A 24,614-nucleotide genomic window follows, 5' to 3' on the forward strand; every position below is an offset into this window, starting at 1 on the left:
GCGTTCTTGACACTCAGGCTCAGCCAGATAGCTTAGGGGAGTATATCCAGACATTACAGGATGCAGTCCTCTCCCTCCGAGCATATGTGACCACTCTCCGCACGGATGTCATGACAGTGCTGCAGGACATTTTTTGACATTTTTGGGGTTACACCCCGCTAGACCGTCTTCCTCTGCTTGACCTCTCTCTCTTTATCTCATTTATACTCGTGATTTTCAGACTGATAATTTGATATTATTATTCCATTTTTGCGGCCAGTCTGTTGGCCTGATTATTGTGATGTACATTATACTGTTTTTATTTTTTGATGTTATAGATGTTTTGATTTACATCGATATATCTATTGATGATTGACTCTATTATCAGGTGCATTACAGTGACTTCAGTGAGAGAGTGCTACCCACATTTTTCAGGACCGCCCTTATCTTTCTCTCTTTCTTTCATTTACTATCCCACTTGCACTTGCATACCCACTGTGCACTATTATTATCCCAATTGTTATTTGATGAGATTTTATTCCAGTGCCATCTTTTTCAGGACCACAGTTAATCCCCAATTTGGGGGGATCATACCACCCACTTTGGATACTTGTGTCCAGCCCATTCATCGCCATAGTTGCATTGGTATACTCTTTCCTTTTTCTTTTGTTCTCTTTGCACATTGAGGACATTGTGCCGTTTAAGTTTGGAGGTAATGTGTTTTCTTTGTATTTAATTCAAGATTTTGAGCATGAATTGTGTATTTAAGGGATTTTCTATTATTGGTCCATAGTTAGTTATGATTTTGATCTCTTGAGGACTATATTGCTTAGAATTTAAAAATTACTTGACTTGAGAGTCTAATACTCCTTGTATGCTTTGTGAATACCAGTTAGGAGTAAATTTTTCGAAAGATTGATATCTTGCTTGCATTTGTGGTCCACATTAGCTTGATTTTGTGATTGTTTTGAGATTCAATCTAGGATTCTACACTAGCATAGGTGCACACTAGCATTCATTTGTGAGTTATATGCTTCGTTGATTATTGATTTGGTTATATCCCAATTGAGCTAGTAGTACATTGAAAGCTTTCATTCTTGATAAAGATGGATAACAAACCCTTTTCACTAAGTAGCCGGGATTCTAGCCTCATCAAGCACTGAATTTCTCGCGCTAAAAGGTGAAGGGCCCAAACTCTAGGTTTTTTTAAAAAAAAAAACAAAGAAGTTGCAAAAGTAAATAAAAAAAGTGTGGACTTTTCCCAAAAGGTGAGAAGTGGAAAATGATTAGATGAAGGTTATTTTGATTTGTAGCCTAATCGATTTGAGCTTGTAAGTCCTTAGGGGTGTTTAAACAACTAATGCCGTAAAGCCGTCCGATTTGGGAGTCATTGACCTAACGTTCGACCTTATAGATCGTTAGAAAGCTTAGTAGATCAACACATTACACCATGCTTCCATCTTTGATCCACTAGGTTAATGAAAAAAAAAAAAAAAAAAAGGATTTGTGTGCTAGTTTGAGGCCGGATGTGATCATTTCTTTAGTTAGCTTAGATAGCAACATATTTGATGCTAATTCACTTAAAAAGGATTCTGGAGTTGTTTTGATTTGCATGATCATTGGCTTGATGTATGGAGGACCATATTTGCTTGCTTGATGTTGAAATTTTGGGAGATTGAATAGAAATGGTTGAAAATTTGCATACTTGAGGTAGTTTTCTCCCAATGCTTGTTTGGAATATTGGTGTCTCTTTAGTGAGAAAGAGCTTAATGTTTGTGGGTATCATTTTTGGAAACCCTTACGAGACTTCACTCGTCCACTAGGGGTAACCTAGGGGTTTAAAAGGTTTATTGCATACGCTAAATGCAATCGTGTTCCCTACGAAAGTGGCATTATCCTTTTATTGCTTTCTAGTTCATAGTTGTGTAGTTGTTGGTTTCTTATCTTTCTTTGTAGTTCATTGCTAGGGACTAGCAATATTTAAGTTTGGGGGTGTGATAAGCGTTGAAAAGTGCGCATTTAAACCCCTTAAGCTTGGATGTTCTAGGACCTTTATCTATCTTATTTTTCTATTTTAATCTAAGTTCATGTTATTTCCCTTTTCAGGCACTTATCCCCAAAATAAGTCAATTGAGCTGAATTAGAGCATTTAAAGAAGCAATCTCAAGCCTAGTAGAAGAAAGGAGCAAAGTGGGAGCAAAGTGGTGAAGAGGTCTTCTATGATCGATCGAATCGAGCCATGATCGATCGCACTTCGATCGTTCCAACTATGCCATGATGGATCGAACCCCTTGTCCTCATCCTCAGGAAAATTTCCTATTCGATAGATCTAACCTTTCCTTCAATCGACCGAACTTTTAATCTTATTCTCACCTACCACTTTTATCCTTTTTCCCATAAATATCTCAGCCCTTGTCTTTATTCAAATAAATGTGCCGCCTTACTTCGATCGATCATAGCAACCATGTGATCGATCGAACTACCTTAAATTACGTGCAAAATAGATTTCAAGCTGAATTGATGATGTGCTCGTGGTGCAATCATTTGGAGGTCCTAGTGCACGAGGTCTGACCATTGGGTGTGACATTTAAACTACCTATATAAGGAATTTGGCTAATTTTAGCAAAGAGGTTTGTTAGTTAGAGAGGGACTTGGCTAGAGATTAGAGAGAGAAACATACAATTTGGGAGAGTTCTTCCACTCATCTAGGGTTTCTGCCAAGAACACAAGAGGAGGAGGATGAACTCTACCATAGAGATAGCCCTTGAGGGTTGGATAACAACATCAATGAGTGGCTAAATCATTCTCTTGGGGCTAGAGATAGCCCTAAGCATGCCTCTTAGACTTTGATGTCTTGTAATTAATGGGGATTTGTATTGTAATTCTTATCTTGACATCTTATATATATATAAATCTTGTTTCTACATGATTTGTGTAGTTTAATACTTCCAATTGATCATTTAATTCTATCTATATGTCTATGTATGCTAGAATAGATGTTCATGTGTTTATTTCTAGATTTTGTGACATTTATGCATGTCTATGTATATTGATATTATGAATCTAGTGATGGTCAGACATGGTTCTTAAATGGATTACTCTTGTGGTATATTTGATAGTTCATACTTATTTCTTGATGGATTGTGCCACGTCCTTAGTTTAATTAGTTTAAGTAGTGTAATTGCCTTACTTTCTTAGATAGGTAGACAATCCATTCTTGTTGTTTGATGTTCCATGCTTATGAATACAAGTGGTATATTTCTCTAATTTGTTAAGTGTGCATTAATTGTGGGCTTATGGAAGGATTAATGGCTTAATTTGATATGATGTGCTATTCACTAGATTGACTAGACAATGTATGTTTACTTGACCATCCATACTAATATTTCAATTATTGGCACACACTTTCATTTACAATACACAATCCCCCTAATCCATCAAATATTGAATGTCTAGGAAGGTAATGCTTAGTGATGAACTCTATAACCCAAGACTCATCTCTCATATTCTTTACACCTCATTTGTTTTAGTTGTTTTACATTGCATTTATTTAGTTTAAATTGTAGTATAATTCAACCAACAAACCATCTTTTGATCATTCAGCTTACTAATCCAACATTGATTCTAAAGTACCGTTCATTTCCCTTGGGACGATCTTTACTTACTCTAGCTACATTAATAGTTAGTAGTGGTAGTGGCATTATATAAATTTAAACTTGGCCACATTACACATTTTTATGCAACTCAGTCCGAGCGACACCAGAGTACATAAGTGTGTCTATATACATTTGCATATATGGGTTTGTTATAGTTGATAGTGGTGGGTTCAATTAGGCTCTGCAATTGGTGTCACCTCAGATGATACGCTCAACAATCTGCTTAATGTCAAACACAGTCAGCAGCGGTGCCAGCAGTAGTGCCACGTCACCTGCAACGTCAGTTGTTAATCTTGTCTCCATCTTCATCATGGGTGAAAACCCATCTTCACCAAATCGCTTCCACCATGCTGCTTTTAAGATCTCATTTCCAAACTCAAGATGGTTTCATTCAATCCACCTTGATTTTGAGGGGGCTGTTTAAATATATTGTAGAATATATTATTACTATATTGTAAAATATATTCTAACCATATATACGTTTACCTTGTATAGGATTACCATATATATAATTACCATATACATATAGGGTTTACTTGTTTATCACACATAACCCCTCCTATATAAATCCCTCTTGTATAAATCTTATACAAATCAATACAATACAAAATTATATACTCTCTTTTATATTTCTAACACTATTTATGGGTTTTGCAATTTCTAGTTTGAAGCTTGAGGGATGATTTGGAAATGAAGTACTAAATCTACCTCTTATTGTTTTATATAGACAATATTACACACATGTATATATAAATAAATGTATAATTTGAATAAGAGCATCAATGGAGATGGAGACTCTCTCTCTCTCTCTAAATACCATCAATGGAGAGTCTCACGATATATATGCATATGTATATATCTATTTTGTGGTTATGGATGGTGAATATAGTGTGAGAGAGAGGGCATTAAAGTCTTTTTATGATATAAATATGGTTGTGCACAAGTCAAAGGGCATTTAGGTAGGGGAAGAGCCAGAAATACAAAGTTGGGGAGGGGGGGGGGGGGGTGTTTAAAAAATTTGTAACGGGAGAGGGGGGGGGGGGGGTGGTTTAAAAAAATTTGTAACAAATTTTGTTTAATGCATTTTAGACTTTTTTTATTTTTTATTTTTTGTTAACATGTCTATAAATGATATGTAAATTAAAAATGAAGAGAAGAACATATATGACAGTTGATAAATGAGGTTGTCAAATTAAAGTCTATATTTTTATTTTTAATTCATAACAAACAATATATATGTGTGTGTGTGTGTAGTGTGCGTTTGAGTATATGCATATAGTACTATATAATAATAAAACTGAATATTGTATGAAGGATATGAATTGAGTACTTATAAGTTATATTAAGATTGCAATAATAACCTTTCTCACAAAAAAAAAAAAAAAAAGAAAAGGATTTGTTAGACTTTGAGGAACACAAGCAATTTTTTTTTGCAAATCATCTTTAATAACCATAAATAAGTAACAAATATAAGTATTTTTTGAAACTTTGGGGGGTCAATTTTAATTTTTCTATAGTAAATTACCATTAATAATTATAAATATACACTATTAATAGAAGTTACAGAAAATTTTGAGGGGGCCAATTTAAAATTTTCTATACTAAATTACCTTAAATAAGTATAAATGTACACCATCAATAGAGGTTACAGGAAAATTTGGGAGGGCCATGGCCACCCCTGGCCCCTCCCTCCCTCCTTCTCTTTGTCCCTGCATTTAGGTCATTTTATCGTGTATTAGATGTGGCAGGTGATGATTTAGGAGTCTTTTATTAACTTTATGAAACTTGAGGGGGTGCCATTATTCAAAAAAGGACTAACTTTCATCTGGCTGTTTATAGGGTAAACCTCAAGGAGGGTGAGTGTAATTAACCCTTAAAAATAGAATGATTCATTACAAATTTCCAATTCATTTTATTGGATCATTCATTCATTCCAACATAAGAATGACAATTCCCCTTCTTGAAATGTGAAATGACCTTTTTTTTTTTTTTTTTTTTTTTTTTTTTTTTGACACCAACAAGGAAGCAATAATATAGAAGAAGGAAAAATACAATAAGTGAGAAGAGCATCCAACAACCACTTGGTCAGATGCTCCATTCTAAATGTCCACGAGCAGCTACAAGAGCCTTCTTGGGAGCTACAACATTTCCTCCCCGAGGAACCTAAGCCAGAGAGGCAACCAAACAGTCCTTAAGAAGAGAAATGACATCCTAAAAAATAATAAATAAAGCCTCCACAGAGGCTTGAAGTTGCATCACAGGCAAACAATCTCCCTCAATAATAACATTGTGGTAACCCCAGAGCTTAAGAATAGAAAGACTTTTCCGAAGAATCAGACCCTTAACAAGCTCCGGACTGGAGATAATAGACAAAAAGGCCGAAGCAACCTCGAGCGGAAAACCATGATGGTTTATAAGAATTAGACTTCCCCCACAAGTCTTCATGGAAGAATTAAAGGAGGTGTTAAAGTTAAGTTTGAAATAGCCCTCATAGGGAGCACTCCACCTCAAAGGTTGAAGGGCCATAGGGGGAGAAGAGAAAGAGAGCGGTGTACTTTGGCGAGAGATTTCCCAATATTCTTGGTAATCTAGAAAAGCCTTCAAAGCTGTGTCGAAAGGGTCCCATCTTTTCTTCTTGAAAATGAGGTCATTTATGCATTTCAACAAATGAACGCTCCCAAACTAAAGCTTTCCACCTGGTTTACGAAGAAACTCCAAATGTCAGATAGATCAACCCAACATTTTGGCCAAAAGGAGGGACATTGGCTACTAAAATCCAATCTAAGGGGACTTAATTTCCACACCAAGTAAGCAAAAGGGCAAGTAAATAGAAGGTGATCCACTGTCTCGACAGCTGAAACACACCAAGGACAATTAGAGATTTCCGAACTACCACGTAAAAATAATAGATGGTTCACTGGAATTCTATCATGGAGAGATTGCCAAAGAAATAATAAATTTTTTCTATAAGCTTTAATAGTCCACACTTTGCACCACATAGCCTTTTTGTAGGCCTCAAATCTATAACCCACCTCTGCACCAGAATGAGACTTCTTATGTAATATTGAAAGTGCAACTTGGTAAGCATTTTTAAGAGAGAAGTTCCCATCTTTAGAAGCATCCCAAACTTTTCGATCCACCCCTCCCGTAAAACTGATAGGAATTTAGAGAATCAAATCTCAATATCTTTTATTAAAATGCCGAGCAATCAGACTTGTATTCCACTTATGAGAGGAGTGGTTAATAAAGTCGGCAATTGACGAGAGATTTGTGTGTGAGCTTGAAGAAGTAACAAAAAAATTTGAGGGGTCAGGAAGCCAGTTATCCTGCGAACAATTAATCTTTAAGCCATCCCCAATACAACATTTCATTCCTTTTTTTATGACATTCTCAGCTGAGAGAATGCTCTTCCAAACCCATGAGGACCGGGGTTTATTAGGAGCATCTACAAAATTACAATGCTCGAAATGTTTCTTTTTGAAAGACTTGAAAAGCAAAGAATCATCACCCATTTCCATCCACCACGTCATCTTAGCAAGAAGAGCTAAATTAAAGGCTTCAACATTCTTGAAACCCAGACCCCCACTACCTTAGAATCATAAATTGAATCCCAACTAATCCACTTGATTTTGTGATATTTCTCTTCACCGTTCCACCGGAAGTTGAGAAACTTGCTAGATAAGTCTTTTACAATTATGCTTAGGAAGCTTAAGACATTGCATAGCATAAGTTGGCAAAGCGGAGAGCACCGCTTTCACTTCATTCCCTCTCATTCTATCTATAAAAAAAAAATGGCTCTTTTTGGTAATCTAATTTTTTAAGAGGATGACTTTGTATATTTTTTTAGTGAATTAATTAACAAATCTATCCATAGTGGGTCCATAGGGATGTAATTATTTACTTTTTATAAATTCAATGCAAGATGATTAAATTGGTAATGTTATTAAAAAAAAAAAATAGTACTTTTAACTTTTTAATTGAGACGTTTATTTTGGACTTTCAAAAATAGAAAAGTGGACATTTATTTATTTTTATTTATTTTTTTAGACGGAGACAATAATATCAGAGACCAAAAAACCCTTTGGCTTCATTTCAGACAAATCTACTACATTGGTCGTTCTCTTTGTACGATAACTTTGCTCTCTCTATATGACTTAGGTTCTCTCTCCCTCTCTTTTTAGCACTAACCTAAATCACTTTCTCTTCACATATATTGTGAATATATATATATCATATGTATGCATATAGACAGTTATCTCTAGGTCTGTTACACATATTCCCTCTCTAATTTGTGCTCTCTCTCTCTCTCTCGTGTACAACTCTCCATATATATATATGTGTGTGTGTACGCGCGCAGGGGTAGAGCCAGTGTATGTCGAGGGGGTACTTGCCCCTAGCCTGGCCTAGCCTGCCCATTAAAAATATATGGTAATTTTTTTTATATACATAAATATATGAAAATTTTAAGGTAATGTCCCCCTAAAATTATTAAATTCTAAAATTATCTATTAATTTTTAATTATTTTTTCTTTTACTCTTTAAATTCTTTCGAAAAAGTTAAATTTTCCTCCTTAAATAAAACTCTAATTTTTTTCCTTCTAAAATGGGTCATTTTTTTTTTTCTACTTTAAATTCTTCTCTTTTTCTGTTTCTGTTTCTTCTTTTCTCTGCCCACGTGTGTGGGGGGACAACCGACAAGTATATAACATGCATATTATATAAATTTAGTCATACTGCTCAGATTTAATATTTCATAAATCTATTTTTTTTTTCACCATTATAAATCTATTTTTTTTTTCACCATTATAAATCTATTAACATCTTGAATACTTAAATAATTATAATAAAAATGCAATATATGAAGATTATAAAATCATTTTACATGATATGCCATATCTACACTTTTTTTTTGGGTTAACTATCTACCCTTCTCTCTCCTTCCTCCAGGGGTGCAACTTAGGTTTGGTAACATGAACTCAGCCTGATTTTTCACAAGTTTGGACAATTATTTTTACAGTTAGGGTTGGGCTTGGGTCGAAAAATCTCAATCCGAATTTAATTAGGGTTGAGCTTGGGTTGAAGAGGTAACAACCCGAGCCAATTCGAACCCGAATTCTAATATTATTTTTATATATATTTTTACTTTTACATTATATATAATATTTAAACTATGATTAGTTTTTTTTTTTTCAACTTGTTTTTGTTAAATCTTAATTTATTGTATGTTAACATTTAAGATAATTAATTTTTTAAAAATTTGTTTGTAATTTATTAAAAATTTACAAAAAATCAATAAACTTTTTCTTTTTAAGAATAATTTAATCTAAAATTAATTCAAAATTATATTAAATTTTCGGTTTAAAGGTTAGTCATATGAGTAACCCCGAATTAAACTGAAGGTTTTTTTTTTTTGAAATCTAAACAAGAGTTACAAGTCCGAATTTAAAAGTAGAAGAATGAATTAGATTTAAATTGAGTAGTTAAGACTGAAAATAAGATTAAGATTGGATTTGAATTTAACATTTCAGGTGATAAATTGTATTCAAATTATACATAAAATTCGTTAAACCCGTGAAATTGCAGCCCTTCTTCGCTTCTGTTTACTTTTAGAGGGATGGTACAGGTGGACTTTAAGGTCTGCTCGTCACATCCCTATTTTTTATTACTCCGACGAGGCATGACACAAGCGTAGGACCGCCCAATATGAATGGCTGGACTTGTTGAGTATGTTAGTCGACAGAACATTTCCGAAATGAACACTACTCCTCCACTAATTGTGGATGCACACTTAATGAGTTACGCAGACTCACCCATCATTTTTCTAAGAAAAACCAAAAAAAAAAAACCAACCATGTCTCTTTACCAATTTACCCTTTAAACTAACTAAAAATGAAACGAAACATCTATAAACAAATCAAAAGATCCATGTCAAAAATTTACCACCCATGTCAAAAACGATTAGAATTGCTTTACAAATGTCAAAAGACTCCAATCATTTGGACTCTCTAACCAAAACATTCTTAATACTGATATTTCTAGAGCGAGAGAATGCAAACTTGAGTAGAATTGAAGCGCGAGAGAAGACAAACAATGGAGAGCAGTATATGGATAGCTACGGTAGCGAGCATTTGGATCCAGTGCAGCAGCGGCGCATCGTACGCCTTCGGCATCTACTCCTCCGTCCTCAAATCATCCCAAGGATACGACCAGTCCACGCTCGACACTGTCTCCGTCTTCAAGGACATCGGAGCCAACGTCGGCGTCCTCTCCGGTCTACTCTACACCGCCGTCTCCGCTCCCCGCAGCCGACGCCGCTCTCCCATCTCCGTTGGGCCCTGGCTGGTCCACGTGGCGGGGGCGATCCAGTGCTTCGCGGGCTACTTCTTTATATGGCTTGCGGTGATCGGAGCCGTCCACACGCCTCCGGTGTCCGTCATGTGCATCTTCATGCTGATTGCGGCCCACGCTCAGACGTTCTTCAACACCGCCAATGTCGTCACCGCCGTCCGGAACTTCCCTGATTACGGTGGCACCATTGTCGGCATCATGAAGGTATGTATGCACTCTGTTTCATTTTAATTTAATTTCTATCAGAGCGGTTGGTTTCTTCATTTTGTTTCCTAGTTATTATTATTTCATATATATTTTTTAATGAAAATCTCAGTTTATTTCGATAATATTTATTGGGTTATCTAAAAATTGGGTAAAAAAAAAAAAAATCTGCTTTTTGAAATTTTTTGGGGAAAATAAAATGTTTTCAGTTTTTAGAGTTCTTGAATTTCCTTTTGTTTGAACAGAGGACGGTTCATCCTGCTGAAGGGTGACAGCTTTCCAACCTTGAAGTTCACTTTGGATTTTATCATATGATAAAACTGACGATATATCAACCAAGGGTTTGTCCTAGTTAGAAAAGAGTCGTCATGGTGCCTCACAAAGCATCAGGGAGACATAGTCCGAATTTTATCCAATTTGTGAATTAGTAGGTCAAATCAATGCCAATTGAACCCTTAATGCTCACTTTTATAGAAGTTCTTGAAACTTTTTGCTATTTGTTATAGAGTAAAAAAAAAAAAGTTAGCTAGCCTAATGCACGAGGCTCTAGCCATTCCAGAATTTGGGAATGGTCAAATTTTGCATCGCATCTGCAAGTGGAGAGACTATTTCCATTTCCAACCTAGAGTTTGCCTCCAAGCGGAGAGGCTGTTTTTATTTCCACACCAGCTTGATTGATTGATATAAAGTGTTGGACCTAAATAGAGTACATGATTATGCATTTTTAATTATTATTAATGCTCTGCCCAAAAATGTGATTGAGAGCCTCAAGCTCCTTATCTAAATGGTAGCAAATGTGGATGGTGGTTGAAAGAAAATGGAGAAGGGATGAGAGATGGACAACTTTATTTATTTATTTTAGTACCATGACACAGCTTTGGAGCTAGAGTAGATGATAAAGAGGTATTGAGAGCAAAGTACTTATTGCCCTTTTCTCGGTTTCAAATATATTTGGCCAATTCTTTGTTAAGAATAGTGCTGTCAAAAGTAAATACTAGGCACATAAGCACTTTGATAGGGGATGTGAAGTATTGAAGTTCTTGCCTAATTCTACTTGCCAATTTTTTTATTTTTATTTTTAAAAAGGTCATTATTGCATAGGTGGGACACAACACTACATAATGCACAAAAAGGTCATTACCTCATTATCCCAACTACACAAGGTCATTTGAAAGTACTTTTTCGTTTTCCCAGTTATGATCTTGTCCCTTTATTTATTTATTTTTTTCAGTCAGTCTCAGCTTACTTTTTACCTTCTTTGGTTAGGGCTTTCTTGGTCTGAGTGGAGCAGTACTAATACAAGTGTATCAGTCATTATTCAAGGGCAATCCTAGTATTTTCATACTTATGCTTGCGTTGTTGCCAACTCTTGTCTCCTTATTGTTCATGTGTTTGGTGAGAACCTATGAGATAAGAAGTTTACATGATAAGAAGCATCTGAATGGTTTGTCAGTGGTTGCTCTGGTTGTTGCCGCATATCTCATGATCTTAATAATCTTGGAAAATGTCTTCACATTGCCGTTTTGGGTGCGCGTTCTTACATTTGTAGTGCTTCTGCTTCTGCTTGTTTCACCTCTTAGAATTGCAATTCAAGCCCAAAGAGAGGACTCATGGAGACTTTCACAAACCTTGTCCACTGAGAGGAGCCCATTAATAGATGACCCTGAGTCAACGGAGTCCAAGAAGTTTTCTGAAGCAGAGGTTCCAACACATTATCATGACAGGCCTGCTGATTCTTCTCACGAGAAGGCCACATCCAGTGATACCATGCTGCAAATTGGAGGTGAAATGACTCTCTTACAAGCCATGTCGACCATTAATTTCTGGTTGTTGTTTGTCGCTATGGTGTGTGGAATGGGCTCTGGATTGGCCACAATAAACAACATTAGTCAAATAGGAGAATCTCTCGGTTACAAAACCGTGGAGAAAAATACATTGGTTTCTTTATGGAGTATATGGAATTTTCTTGGTCGTTTTGGAGCTGGTTATTTATCGGATATTTTCCTGCACAAAAAGGGCTGGGCAAGGCCATTGTTGATGGCCATCACTCTTGCAACTATGACTGCTGGCCATATAGTTATTGCTTCTGGTTTTTCTGGCAATTTGTATGTTGGTTCAGTACTAGTGGGTGTTTGTTATGGTTCACAATGGTCATTGATGCCCACCATTACTTCCGAAATATTCGGTGTACTGCATATGGGTACTATTTTCAACACCATTGCCATAGGTAGTCCTGTTGGATCTTATATACTCTCTGTGAGAGTAATTGGTTATATTTATGACAAAGAAGCCTCAGGCAAAGGGAATTCATGCTACGGCACTCACTGTTTCATGTTATCTTTCTTTATCTTGGCATCTGTTAGTTTTTTCGGATTTTTAGTTGCCTTGATCTTGTTTTTCCGGACAAGAAGGTTCTATACGATGGTAGTGCTTGAACGCATACGACATTCTGCAGGACACTCTGAAGGAAATACATGACTTGTTTGTCCAAGGCAAAAACTGAGGCAAAGCTCATTTTCTGGCTGTAAGCAATCTCTATTGTCATACATAAAAAATAATAATAAAAAGATTCTTTTGTTTGATTGTAAATGAGTTATGGATTTTCTGAGAATTTGTATGTTGGATCAGTACCATTGGGTGTTTGTTATGGTCCACAGTGGTCATTGATGCCCACCATTACTCATTGCCATAGTTAGTCTTGTTGGATCTTATATATATACTCTCTGTAGAGTAATTGGTTTTATATATGACAAAGAAGCTGCAGGGGAAGGGAATTCATGCTATGGCACTCACTCACTCATGTTATCCTTCTTAATCTTGACCTCTCGTAGTTTTTCAGATTTCTGGTTGCTTTGATTTTGTTTTTCCGGACAAGAAGGTTCTATACGCTACTAGTGCTTGAACGTGGATGCCATTCTGCAAGACAGTGTGAAGGAAATATGTGACTTGTTTGTGTGAGGCAAAAGCTGAGGCAAAGCTCATCTTCTGGTTGTAAGCAATGAAATCTTTCTTTATCTTGGCATCTGTTAGTTTTTTTTCGGATTTCTAGTTGCCTTGATTTGTTTTTCCGGACAAGAAGGTTCATTATACGCTGGTAGTGTTTGAACACAAACGGCATTCTGCAAGACCGTGTGAAGGAAATGTGTGAATTGTGCAAGTCAAAAGCTGAGGCAAAGCTCCTTTTCTGGTTGTAAGCAATCTCTATTGTTATACATAATAAATACAAAATTCTTTTGTTTGATTGTAAATGAGTGATGACTTCCTATAGTTCTTTTAGGAAGTGAAAATATATGTCATATAGTTTTTATCATTTTACCATAAATACAATTCATCCTCTCTTCCTGCAGACTGGTATGCATTGAATTCTGCAAATATTCTTCCTTAACTGTAGTAGAACTTGGTTAATCTGCATATTTTGAATCACTCAGATTTTTTGCAAAAAATTTCAAATCCGAAATCGAGATAGAAAAAGACACACAAGCACATGATTAAGTAGAAACAAGCCAACAACTAAATATATCAAATTCTTTTAGATACCATGAAATCTGCCATGTTTCCACAACTTGCATATAACAGAATTGAGTTTTGAGCACTATAGATGTGACGGCCTAAGTTTTTCAATCCGGTGCGTCAGTGATGAACCGAAAGTTGACTCGGTAATGGGCCCGAAATGCAGAAGCAAAAAGTAAAGGTCTCTAGGGATAGGAGTCACCCCTAAGACACCAATGTGACCTTCCATGATGTCACAGAACTTAAAGAGAGTAAAAGCGGAAACAAAGGTCAAAACGGACAAAATTTGTTAATCAAGGAGCAAAATGGTCAATTCACAATTAAAGAGAGAAACTTGACTCTAAACAAGTCAAACAAGGTGAATATAACCTAATCTAATCATTTCACAACATTCCAAGAGGTTCTAAGAACATTGGCTAAGAATCCCACAAAATGCCCTTTCCTGGTTTAAGTGAAAACTGACCCCACCTCGCTAAAATATGAATATTTCTCACTGTGTTTTGAATATGAGGATGTGATTGGTACATTGGAAAGCTGACTCAAAATCCTAGAGTTTAGGCTCAATAATCACCTCATTTGGATTAGAAACGAAGAAGTTATGGCCTTTTAAAGTTGGACCATCAGTGCCGAAACCTAACTGGAAGCTGTGTGCGAGTTCAAGCTATTTTGGTAGGCCGAAATAGAGTTTCGGTCGACCGAACTGGACAGAATGTTTTCTGAAAACATGTTTTTAAGTGTTGGTTGGTTCGGTAGACCGAATTGAAGCATCAGTCGACCGAAATAGGCCATTGGTCGACCGAAATAGGCACAAACAGTGAAACTGGCTACTGGAAATGGGTTTTTACTGTGCAATGAAGTTTCCAATTGTCATCGGTAGACCGAAATAGTGTTTCGGTCGACCGAAACACCTCGAAATGCTGCTGTAAGGCCTATTGTATGCCTAAGGTGTTAAAGTTCAACCCATACTTTGAATCCCCTCATGAATTGGTTCAAAATGAAAGTTTAAATATGATTTTCAATGAGATTTGAGTATGTGAATATGTCAACAAGCTTCATATGCATATTTGAATGTAAAACAACAGCTCCTAGCCTCATACATATTCATTACAAGATTTTCATACACCAAACCTCCAAAATTGGTAAAAGTACATTTTTATAGCATAAGTTGGTGCTAAATGGATATAAGTACTAATATAAACATGCTTGGCCCTTGGCCTCCATACATACATGCTTCTAATATCAAGAGTAAGTACTTGGGTATCATTACACATCAAGGTAGCTACATTAGCCTTAAAAAATACCATACATCTATGGTATGCAAAAATATAACTTCAAAAGTAAAGCATGCTAAACACTTGCATGTCAATATACAAAAATGTCCCAAATTGCTCATTGCCTCTAAGGATAATGAGCATCCAAGAACATAGTCTCTTTTACCTAAAAAACAATCCAAACCACTAGGATGAGTAATCAAGTTACTCGTAATAAGAAGCATATGCGTATACCCTAAAGTTTTAATATCATTGCAAGATCAAGATAGACGAATACAAGGGAGCATTCCACTTAACTTCTATGTTCAAGGTATTCTAAGGGATCATCTTAAGCTAACTTAAATATTTCTTAGCAACATATATCAATATCAATGTACTTGACAACATCAATTCGCTAATAACAAAAATCACAAGTTACAATTAAGCATTGGTTGTCAATTTTGAATTTAATGTGAAATCAATTAGTGGAATACGTGGACATCATGTCTCGGACTAAACCAAGATCAAAATGGTTATTCCGGACATTAACTCGCTGGGAAGACCACCCTAGTGCGCACTATCTTAATTTGGGAGAAATTATACCTCCCGCACTAGAGCCAAACTCTAGCCATATCACTTGTAACAATGTCTCAAGATAATCCAAAATCACAATCAAGTTTGAAACTCAACACTATAATTAAGGCATATAAACCACCTTCTATGCACAAGTGTTTTGAAACCACACAAACCATGTCTTAGGGTTCCAAGTCTAAAATGGCATACCAAATGACAAGTTCTCATCATGATATTTTGTACAACATAATACCACCAACCTATCAATTTAAAGCATACCTCAACAATAAGCTATATATACTAGATTTCAACATTATAGTATTAAGTTTCTAAAATAATCACAATTGTTATCAACAAGATCATAGAATTATCACCACCATAAATATAGCAATTCAAGTCAATAGGAATTGTATATAACATTAATAATTCTACTAGAGTTCTATATCACTATACATGTGAAAATGCTAGAATTTAGCATACTACTAAATTATATAATCTTTCTACACATGGTTTATACATATCATACATGCTTAAATCAATACACCCTGAGTCAAGAAATGAGGGTTTCCTATAATATGCAAAACTATCATATTAAAAGCATGTATACAATATATATTAAACCCCAAGGATTATAAAATTCTTAAAATATAAACATACTACCACCCCTACCTCAATCGAGAATTGAATCTCTATAATCCAAGCAACCAAACTTAAAATAGAAAACAAGTTTAGGGTTAATGAAGAGGAGAGAGGGGAAACTTTTGTGTTCCAAGGTTTTAAGTCTAGGGTGAATGGAAGGAGGCCTAAAATGAAGTCAAAGCTATTAACCAAGCTTTTCTCCAGTGGTGGCTAGGTTAGGGTTCTTAGAGAATAAATGAAAATGAAAGGGATAAAGTTAAAATGGTGAGTGGAAGGTCTAGAAATCCTCCACTCACTATGTGTTCTTACACTACCTCTCTCACACACACAATGCAAGACTTATTTTGGTGCCTACACTTGTCACAAATCAATGGCTCATTCCTAGGCTTAATCTTAAGCCTACACTTGTCAACTATCTAAGCTAACAAGTGCACCTATCCTAGGCCAACAAGTGGGTGAATCTCCACCTTCCAAATGTCAAGAGATCATGCTCCCAAGTCACTCCACCCCAATGCCAACAAGTGGCTCCATGAGAATGTGACACTTGTCACATTTTTCAAAAATTATGAAAAGGCCCTTTTTGAAAATATCTTCCAAAATAAATTATAAAATGGTCCCCAAGACAAAAAATAATTACTTTATGTAATTACACAAAAACCTCAAAAATAAAGAATATTTACAAGAAAGTATGCATCCATACCCTTTATGAAAAAGTAAGCAACTAGAATGTATTTTCTACAAAAGTAAAAATACAAATGTATGGAAATCAAATATCGCGGATGCATACAAAATCAGAATTAAATCCGAGCACAACAAGTGAGGTTATGCACGGAAAAATGATAAACGGGAAAAAGACAAAAAAAGAGAATTGCCGAAAAAGGAAAAAGGAAGAAAAAGACCGGGTCATTACAATTTACCCTCCTTAAAAGGATTTCGTCCCCGAAATCGAGTCGTACCTGAAAAAGAGAAGAAATGGGGATACCGAGAGTGAACCTCCTGTTTGAGCTCCCAGGTAGCCTCCTCAACGCCGTGATGTCTCCACAAGACCTTAACCAATGGAATGGTCTTGGTCTGCAAGACCTGCTCTTGTGAATCAAGAATCTGGACTGGACCCTCCTCGTAGGTCACATCCTCATCAACAACAACATCTGTCCACCGTAAAACATGTGATGGTTCCGGCTCGTACTTCCTCAACATAGAGACATGAAAGACATCGTGAACCTTATCCAAGTCTGGCGGCAATGCCAAACGATAAGCAACTTCACTGACGCACTCCAAAATCTGAAATGGTCCAATGAACCTAGGAGACAACTTACCCGTCTGTCGAAATCTCAGAAGTCCCTTCCGTGGAGAAATCTTGAGAAAGACGTGGTTCCCTACCTCAAAAGACAAGGATCTCCTCCTCTTGTCAGCATAACTCTTTTACCTGCTCTGTGCTGTAGCAAACCGCTGCCGAATCAACTTAATTTTCTCTGTATTCTCAAAGACTATATCGGGACCCAAGGCGACTGTATCACCTACCTCGGTCTAACAAACTGGAGATCTGCAAGGTCTACCATTCAATGCCTCAAAAGGTGCCATTCCAATACTGATCTAGTAATTGTTGTTGTAGGTAAACTCCACCAAAGGTAAGTAGTCTTCCCAACTACCCCCAAAATCCAAAATGCAAGCCCGTAACATATCTTCCAATATCTGAATGGTACGCTCCGACTGACCATCAGTCTGAGGATCGAATGCCGTGCTGAAATGAAGCCCCGTGTCAAGAGCCTCCTGAAAACTCTGCCAAAAGTGAGACGTGAACCTGGGATCCCTATCCGAAACAATGGATACTGGAAACCCGTGAAGCCTGACAATCTATCCCACGTACAGTCCACTAAGTTTCTCTGCGTCATCTGTCACTGCCATAGGCAAAAAGTGAGTCGTCTTAGTCAGTCTGTCAACAATGACCCAAACGGTATCATTCCCTACCTTGGATCTTGGAAGTCCGGTCATGAAATTCATAGCGATGTGCTCCCACTTCTACTCTACCATTGGTAGTGGTTGCAACAACCCTGCCGGTCTCTGATGCTCTGCCTTCACTTACTGATAAGTAAGGCATTTAGCCACGAATTGAGAAACATCCTGTTTCATGCCTTTCCACCAAAACTGTTTCCGCAAATTGTGATACATCTTCGTACCACCAGGATGAACTGCGAGTCGGGAATGGTGAAAATCCCAAAGAACAACGTCACGACAAGACAGAGGAACAACCATCTTCCTTCTGTACCTGAGACCATCATCTGAATGCAAGGTCCAACCCTCTACATTCTCGCCACCTGAAATTCGATCATGGATGGACTTCATTTCCCCATCCTTCTGCTGTGCCTCAATAACTTTGCTAACAAAAGCCAGTTGAGCCACAAGGCTGAACAAAATAGCCGGTGAAACATCCTCATACAACTGCAAACCAAGATCTGCGAGCTCTTCTAGCGTCTTCCATATGTGAATGGAAATGCTAGCAAGAGTACCCCGTGACTTCCTACTCAATGCATCGGCCACCACATTGGTCTTTCCTGGATGATACTATAACTCAAAGTCATAGTCCTCCATGAACTCAACCCATCGGCACTGTCTCAAGTTCAAATCCTTCTGAGAGAAGAGATACTTGAGACTCTTGTGATCGGAGAAAACCTCAAACTTCTCCCTGTACAAATAATGTCTCCACCCTTTCAGGGCAAAGATAACCGCTGCCAACTCCAAGTCATGTGTCAGATAGTTTAACTCATGAGTTTTCAACTATCGAGACCCACAAGCAACTACCCATTCTGTCTGCATCAAGACACAACCCAATCCTTCCCGCGAAGCATTACAATAGATCACATAACCCAAACCTCGTTCAGGTATGATTAAAATTGGAGCAGATGTCAATCTGACCTTCAACTCCTGAAAAGCAAAATCACAAGCCTCATTCCATATGAACTTGACTCCTTTGCGAGTAAGTCGAGTCATAGGTGCTGCCAGACGAGAGAAGTCCCGAACAAATCTCCTGTAATAGCCGGCTAGGCCAAGAAAACTCTGAACTTCAAACACTGTCTTCGGCTGCTCCCAATCCATCACAGACTCAATCTTTGACGGATCCACTGCAACTCCTCTCCTTGACATGACATGTCCAAGGAACTTCACCTCTAGTAGCTAAAATTCGCATTTCTCAAACTTGGCATACAACTGATTATCCCTAAGGATCTACAACACTATCCTCAAATGATACTCATGCTCCTCTACCGAAGCCGAGTATACCAAGATGTCATCAACGAACACCACCACAAATCTGTCAAAATAGTCACTGAATACACGGTTCATCAAATCCATAAAAGCTGCTGGAGCATTGGTCAAACCAAATGGCATCACCAAAAACTCATAATGGCCATACCGTGTGCGAAAAGCGGTCTTGGATATATCCTCATCCTTAACCCTTAACTGATAGTAACCTGATCTCAAATCAATCTTCGAAAAGCATGTCGCTCTTTTTAACTGATCAAACAAGTCATCAATCCTTGGTAAAGGATACCTGTTCTTAATCATGCATGATTCAACTTGCGATAATCGATGCAAAGTCTCAAAGACCCATCTTTCTTCTTCGCAAAAAGAACTGGTGCTCCCCATGGTGAAGCACTAGGACGAATAAAGCCTTTAGCTTTTAAATCATCCAACTGACTTTTCAGCTCATCAAGCTCTGTCGGTGCCATACGGTACGGTGCTATAGAGATGGGCGCTATACCAGGAATGACATCAATGGCAAAACAACTTCCCTTAAAGGAGGTAACTCTGTCAGTTCATCTGGAAAGACATCAACAAAATCCTCAACAACTGCCGGAAGAACACGGTCCAAATGCTATCCTCGACAACTAGCAAACTAGCCAAGTAGGATCTGTGGCGACTCCAGTCACCAATACTGAAAACCATCGCTGGGTGGGAATCACTCCGATCTCCCACAAAATGGAAACAATCTCCCTTGGGAGTGCAAACGGACACCCTCCCATGGAAGCAATCAATCGTAGCCTGAAAGAATGACAACCAATCCATCCCGAGAATGACGTTAAAGCCCGTCATGTCGAGAACAACGAAATCTCTAAGGTCCGCCTAGCTATTTCAATAGCACAACCCCGACAAACATGATCCAAAGATACTGGACCCCCAACTGGTCTGTCAACACAGAGAAGACTATCCCGAAGTGTAACCTCCAGACCTAATGAATGTGCAAATGATGCAGAAAATGAAAGAATGTGATGCACCTGTGTCAACAAGAACTCATGCCTAAGAACTGAAAACTGGAAAGATACCTCGAACTGAAAAGGTGCATGTGGAAGCATCCGCCTGTGGAAGAGCATAGGCTCATCCCTGAGTCCTTGAGCCCTGCTATGAACTACCCTGATAGCCTGACTAATGTGTAGAAGCAATAGGTGTAGAACCCCTGGCTGGATAAGTGCCAACTGGCGCCACTGGCTGTGGTGCTTGAGGAACTCTGAAACCAGACTGAACCACTGCAGACTGTGCTGGTACCATCTGTAAATCTGTGCCACTATGTGACTTATTCAACAGCCTTGGACAATCCTTCTTAAGATGACCTGGTCGCTTGTAATAGAAGTAAGCTCCCTGCCCTGTTTTTGTAGAAACTAAAGTCTGACTGGCCTGTGCCCGAAGCTGTGGGCAGCGAGGCTTGATGTGCCCCGGCTGTTGACAATGGTAACAAACCACTGCCTGGGCTGATCCCGAAGATACAGGAACTGTGGGTGCAGAACGATTCTACTGCGATGCCCCCTACGAGTGAGTATTATTCCCTACCCTGGCCTTCTTCCACTAACTCCCAGAAGATGATGGATTATCTTCGCGAGGTTGCTTATGTGAACCCCTGATTCATAACTGATCCCGTTCCTCTGCTTCAACTAGCATAGCCCTCTGGACCATTTCTCTGTAAGTCCTCAAATTAAGAATTGAGACTCGTGGATTGATGTCAAGACGTAGCCCATCCTGAAACTTCATTGCCCTGGCCTCGTCTGTTGCTACCATATCCTCGGTATAACGAGAGAGAGAAATATATCGTGTCTCATACTCAATGACACTCATAGTGCCTTGATAAAGACCTACGAACTGTGTCCTCATCTCCAGCCTCATAGCCCTAGGAAAGAAGCGCTCGAAGAACAAATCTCTAAACTCATTCCAAGTCATCAACTCAACATTATGGACATTGGTCATAGACCTCCACCAAATATCTGCATCTCCCATGAACATAGAGGCTGTTAAAGAAATCCTCAACCTGTCTATAGGTACCGCCATACTATCCAACTTGCAAACCATAAGGTCCAACCAAACTTCTGAGACTAGCGGATCTGAACTCCCGTAAATGGATCAATCTTGACCCTCTGTAGTCGCATAAAGTACTCTAATGCCTCATTAACTATCGGTACCGGTGCTGGTGCCGGTGCAGGAAACTGTATCCCTGCCACCTGCCTGCGTATCAACTCCTGTAAGGATTCAGCGATCCCCTGATTGATTCCCTGAGCAACCCGCTCTTCGTAAGTCGGTGCCCACGGCGGATTAGCATCCACGCCACGAACTGGAATCCTGGGCCTCCCCGGACCCCTCGTGAACTCGGTGTCAGCCACCTGTTCCTCAGTGCCCTGACGTGAGGACTCTCCACGCGTGACAACCATGGTGCTAAACGTACACAAGGAAAGAGGTCAACAATAACACAAGTTATAATGACCGAGTGCAACTCACACTATGAATGCACGAAATACGAAGCAAGACATGGTATGCACATATAGTCGTGCTAAAGCATTCTGTGACGACCCTAGTTTTTAGGCCAGCGTGTCCTGTGATGAACAAAAGATTTGACCCGATAACGGATCCGATATGCGGAAGCGAAAACAGAAAACAGGACTCTAAGAAGTCAAAGTGACATTCCATGAGGTCTTGGAACTCAATGAGAACTGATGTGGAAGCAAAAGGTCAAAATATGACAAATAAGCCCCCAGGGGCAAAATAGTCATTTTTGAAAAATGTGGATTCGGGTGCCACCTGGCACACCGCTGGAAAGACAACAAAAAAATAATCAGGATGGACTCAAGAATCACATGATTAGGAATCCGGACAAAGGAGAAGCGGCCTGACGAAGAAAAATAAGCACTTAAGGCTAAAAGGGTAAACTGGTAATTATCCAGGAAGATCCGGGTGCAACCGAGCACACCGTTGGAAAGATAGCGAAAAATTAGTCAAGTTCAAAAAAAAGTTCACTCGATTTGGAGTCTGGACGAGGGAGAAACGAGGGTTTGAAGTTGAGACATCGTGGCGGCCCGACGAAGGCCATGGTGCACACGGCGCCCATGCGCGAGCCCACCGGCGCGAATGCCGGTGCCTAAAGACATGGCTGGTGGCAGCCCTTGGCTGTTGCTACATTTTTTTTTGATCTGCCCAGAACTGAGGCTTGAAACGGAGGTGAAGACGAGTTTTTCTGGAAAAACACGAAGAAGAAACCCCCCCTAAAATCGAGTTTTCTACCCGACAACGTGAACGGAATTGAAAAAAGTACACTGTGAAATCCCCAAAATGCCCCTAGATCAGAATTGAACAAGAGGGTTAAAAGTTGCTATAGTGACTGTCTGCAACTAAGAGCAAAAATGGGCTAGAAGATGAATTTTTTTGGAAAAACACAAAGAAGAAACCCCTCTCAAAATTAAATTTTCTACATGACTCGTGACAGAATTAAAAAAAAATGCAATGTAGAATGCCCGAAATGCCCCTCCATGAAATCTGGTCATGGAGGTCCAAAAAGTTGCTAAATTGAAAAACTGAGAGCTGAACTTCGTAAGCAATTTCCGATATCAAGACGACATTTTCTGGAAAAACACGGAAAAGAAACCCCCCTAAAATCATGTTTTCTAATCAACCATGTTGAAAGAAGAAAATAAAACCACCGTGAAAGGTCCATAATGCACCTAGATCAGAATATGCAAAAAAAATGCGAAATGAATTCACAAGAGGCTCAAAACACAAACGATAAGATTTTGCCCGAAAACGACCATGCACGCAAACGTAACTTACCTATTTGGACGTGCTACAATGGTCCACGACTTAAATATACCACCGATACAAAATCCGACCCCCCAACTGGCAAAAAGGAAAAAATGGAACTTGGAATGAAAACTCGGAATCCAAAAATATAAAACGGGATCAAATGACCGTTTGGCCCTTGGCCACACTTCAAACATGATTTATGAGACCCTATGAAAGAATGAGAATGGAATTCCCACACCTGATGCAACCATGGTGAAGCAATGACTTCCAATTTTTCAAGATTTTCACAATATTTCATAAAGTTAAAAAGTATATAAAATACAATATAATGGTCATTGGCCTCCGGTCACATCTCATACATATCAAATACGTTGAAAGGAGTGTACTTAAGTACACATTACATACATGGAATCAAATATACATATTTTGACATATAAGTCTATAAAATGACATTTCATGCTAACATTTGCATGAAATGGAAACTGGAAAGCTACACGACATCCAAGGAATGCTAGGCGTCACGAACAAAGTCTTCGTACCTGAAATATGCCCCAGTATCGTAGGGGTGAGTAACATAAAGCTACTCGTAGGAGATGAGCATGCATCGACCTAGCATTTTACAAATTTATCACCTTAAGGTAAAACATGTTAAAGGGGCTCATGCCACCTAACGTCTATGTCCAAGTGAGACTCGGGGAGCGTCCTAAGCTACCTTAGAGTCTAAACAGCAAGAATCATGATATACATACGCGTATGAAACGAATCATGGTTGGGATAATCCAAGGAACACGACAAGAAGGATGCTTGAGCATAGATTAACATGAATTGCATTTTCAATACAATTGAACTAGGTCTAGAGTAATCTATACAACATGACAAAAGCATATTTGAATACAAGTTAACAAGAATCACATTATCCATGCAATTCAATAACAAAAGAGCATGTTATACAATGCAACAAGGTTTAAGTTCTCAAAGCCATCAACTTAGAATCTAAAGCACAAAATAATAGTAGTAGTTTATGCCACCTAACGTGTATGTTATAAATGAATCAATAAGATCAATCCTAAGTTTTATTAGAACGTCAAAACACGATTTTAAATATCGAAGCAATTTAACCAACATTGGAACTTCCAATACAACGCATAAAGCACAATTTCGCAAAGTTAACATCATGTAACTTAAAATGGAACGACAAATAAGAAACAACAAGTTACAACATCGTCCAGTTATCAACTTGAAAATGAAATGCGAAATCAAACAAAGTGGATACTCGGACGTCACGCCGGATCAGACCGACAACATAGTTTATTTAGGGTTACTAGCCTATGGGTAACCTCCCTATGTGCGCACTAGACCATATAGAGGAACTATCCCCCCTACTAGAACCACATCCTAGCCA

The 24,614-nt window shown here is 38.2% G+C and overlaps 1 protein-coding gene across 1 annotated transcript; it reads left to right on the plus strand.

The window, feature by feature from the left end:
* Positions 1-9,344: 9,344 nt before the first annotated feature.
* LOC132284053 (protein NUCLEAR FUSION DEFECTIVE 4-like) lies at positions 9,345-12,776 on the plus strand. The gene is made up of 2 exons (XM_059786110.1): positions 9,345-10,187; positions 11,454-12,776. The coding sequence occupies exons 1-2, from the start codon at positions 9,726-9,728 to the stop codon at positions 12,663-12,665; spliced, it is 1,674 nt and encodes a 557-aa protein (XP_059642093.1). The 5' UTR covers positions 9,345-9,725; the 3' UTR covers positions 12,666-12,776.
* Positions 12,777-24,614: the final 11,838 nt, after the last annotated feature.

Source organism: Cornus florida, unplaced genomic scaffold (assembly GCF_030987335.1).
Source record: "Cornus florida cultivar Cherokee Brave unplaced genomic scaffold, ASM3098733v1 CherokeeBrave_3.0.0_Hap2_Chr11, whole genome shotgun sequence".
Taxonomy (NCBI): domain Eukaryota; kingdom Viridiplantae; phylum Streptophyta; class Magnoliopsida; order Cornales; family Cornaceae; genus Cornus; species Cornus florida.